Below are 2356 nucleotides of genomic sequence, written 5' to 3'. Positions count from 1 at the left end.
ATTAGGGAATGTCTGAAATGATGCAATTACATCCTTTTGGCCAAAAGCTGTCTGCAAGTGCTTCTTTGCTTCAGTATAAAGAGTCCTGAGTTTCCCGGGGCAGATTATCCCATACAATGAACAGTTCTGGTGGTAGTCTAGTGGGTAACTCAGCTTCTAATACTGTATTCATGTCCACACCACTGTCCTTGTAACGGGCCTCTTGAATTACCTCATAGCGGCGAGCCCATAGTTGAAAAGACTCACGGCCATCGTTGTGAAATGGTGGCGGTAAGGGAATGCCCCTGGGCGCTCCCTGTGTTCTGCTAGATGGCGGCACACCTTGCGCTGAGGCCCCCCTCGTGCTTGTGCTGGCTCGCTGCTCACCGGTGGAAAATGCTTCCTCGTCAGACATGATGAGTTTCCTTCGTCTCTTTTATTATTTTTTTCTTTAGCCCTCGGACGGAGTTAGATGACCGAAACACGGTTTCTAAACTCACTTGAAGCTAACAAAACAAAAAAAAAACGGACTTGGTAACGACTAGCTGACTAACTGTACTGAAAGCTAAAGCTAAGCTAGCGGTTAGCGTAGCTATCGTTAGCCTATAGCTTTAGGGACTCAAAAAGTTGAGCAGAATCCCAAAGGACTATATTCCACAGAAGGAAATCCCACCGCTGCCACCAGTGTAAGCGACGTGGGTGTGAGTGAGGGAATAAATCAGTCCAATACGTTCTGGGTTCTCCTCATAACTTTAGTCACCTTCAACAAACACAGCTCAGTCCAGTCATCACACACTTCTCATTCTCTTTCTCCCCTTCTCTCCCCTCAAAACTCTACCCACTGTCTGAACAGCGCCGCCAAGCGGCTGACACTACAATATCACCCAAACACTGCATCACTAAACATATGCAAACAGGCAATGTTCAACAAAACACAGTAAACTGATGTTTAACCTTACGTTTACACAACTTTTGCCCATAAGACACAACTTCACTCTTACATTTGTATAAATCTGCTGTATTACATGCCATCAGGAATTTAGAAACTACTGGGATATAAATTCAATCAAATTCATGTTTGTTATACAATAAACAAATAAGGAGTTCATAGAAAAGTGTCAATAATTATTCAAATGAAATGTCTCTGTAATCCTTTAGAGCAAGAAATAGTCACAAAAACAGAGAAAAGCATAAGGCACTGTGGAATAAAAATGGATTCTATCATAATCATTAAAAGTAGTACAGAAAACAATGTAGATATGCCAATATGATTATTTATTGTAGAATCAAATAATCATCATTTTTTATAATTTTTGTGTTCATTCTCCCTGTTGGTCACACTGCCCTAAAAGAGAAAAAGAATAACATTAAATATGTGAAAATACAATCAACATTTAATAGAAATATCTGGTAAAGCGTCTGACGGTTTGACTAATTTGAATAATTGACATTATTGACTGATCGATTGACCGAACACAGAATTACAGATGAGCGAAACTTACAAGAAATCCTTTCATTCTGTAGATTTTGGCGAAAGGCGATTCCTCAACACAACCCAAAACACTGCAAGGTGTGTCCACATGTGGAAACCCCTCAACTACCTGAAGGGGTGGGAAACATAACCATGAATATGTAGAGAATAAAATGCTGAAGATGAAGTGTGAGGAGCCATGCTTACATTGTCCAGTGTGTCTGAAAGGCTGTCCAGTTCCCTTTTCCCTCCTGGGCTCAGTCCATATGACCAGTGCTGACAGCAGACCTGTGGCACCACTGAGCCCAGAAGCAGCAACCACAGTGCCAGGGTTTGCATAGCCATTCTGAGGAGGGAAAAAGCTTTATATTACACATATAAGCAGGTCAGTAATCTTCTTATTTTTCCTAATCTAACCCCAAATACTGTCATAGTCCTCAGTTTTAGATTACACATGCCCAGATTTATGCATCACATCAGTGAAGTTTTTACCTTCTGTGCATAAGGCAAGCTGCTTTTCTGATTTGTTCTTGGCTGCTGTCCTTTGTGGAAGCCGATGCTGCTGCTGCTGAGCATTTTCCAAGGTTTATATGCTGCTTCCTTTCGTGTCAAAAGCCCAACACTTCAGTGCAGGGGGTCACAAAGTGGGATTAAGCAACATTTACTGGTAACCCGCAGAGCTATTAAAAAGATTACAGTGTGTGATTTTTGTCCTTCCACAAAAAGAACAAGTGTTCATCATCAGACCAGCTTTGTGTATGGCCGTGAAGTACCTCCAGTCGTTTTCCAATACTTGCTGATAAACCAAAGATTCACAAATTAATGACAGAGAAAAAGATGAGGTGATAAAGACTTACTCTTCTTCATAGCAGTTTATTTATAGCAGTCATTTATGGAAATATATTT

At 41.0% G+C, this 2356-nt stretch overlaps 1 protein-coding gene across 1 annotated transcript; it reads right to left on the bottom strand.

The window, feature by feature from the left end:
- Nucleotides 1–949: 949 nt before the first annotated feature.
- Nucleotides 950–2063, bottom strand: LOC122970503 (progonadoliberin-1-like). Its single transcript, XM_044336660.1, has 4 exons — nucleotides 1943–2063; nucleotides 1658–1796; nucleotides 1482–1580; nucleotides 950–1324 (listed from the first exon to the last, which is right to left on the bottom strand). Exons 1-4 carry the CDS (start codon nucleotides 1951–1953, stop codon nucleotides 1277–1279), a joined length of 297 nt encoding a protein of 98 aa, XP_044192595.1. The 5' UTR covers nucleotides 1954–2063; the 3' UTR covers nucleotides 950–1276.
- Nucleotides 2064–2356: the final 293 nt, after the last annotated feature.

This window comes from Thunnus albacares, chromosome 2 (assembly GCF_914725855.1).
Source record: "Thunnus albacares chromosome 2, fThuAlb1.1, whole genome shotgun sequence".
Taxonomy (NCBI): Eukaryota; Metazoa; Chordata; class Actinopteri; order Scombriformes; family Scombridae; genus Thunnus; species Thunnus albacares.
The sequence above is the reverse complement of the archived record's forward strand: the minus strand, read 5'-3'. Positions and strand labels throughout refer to the sequence as shown.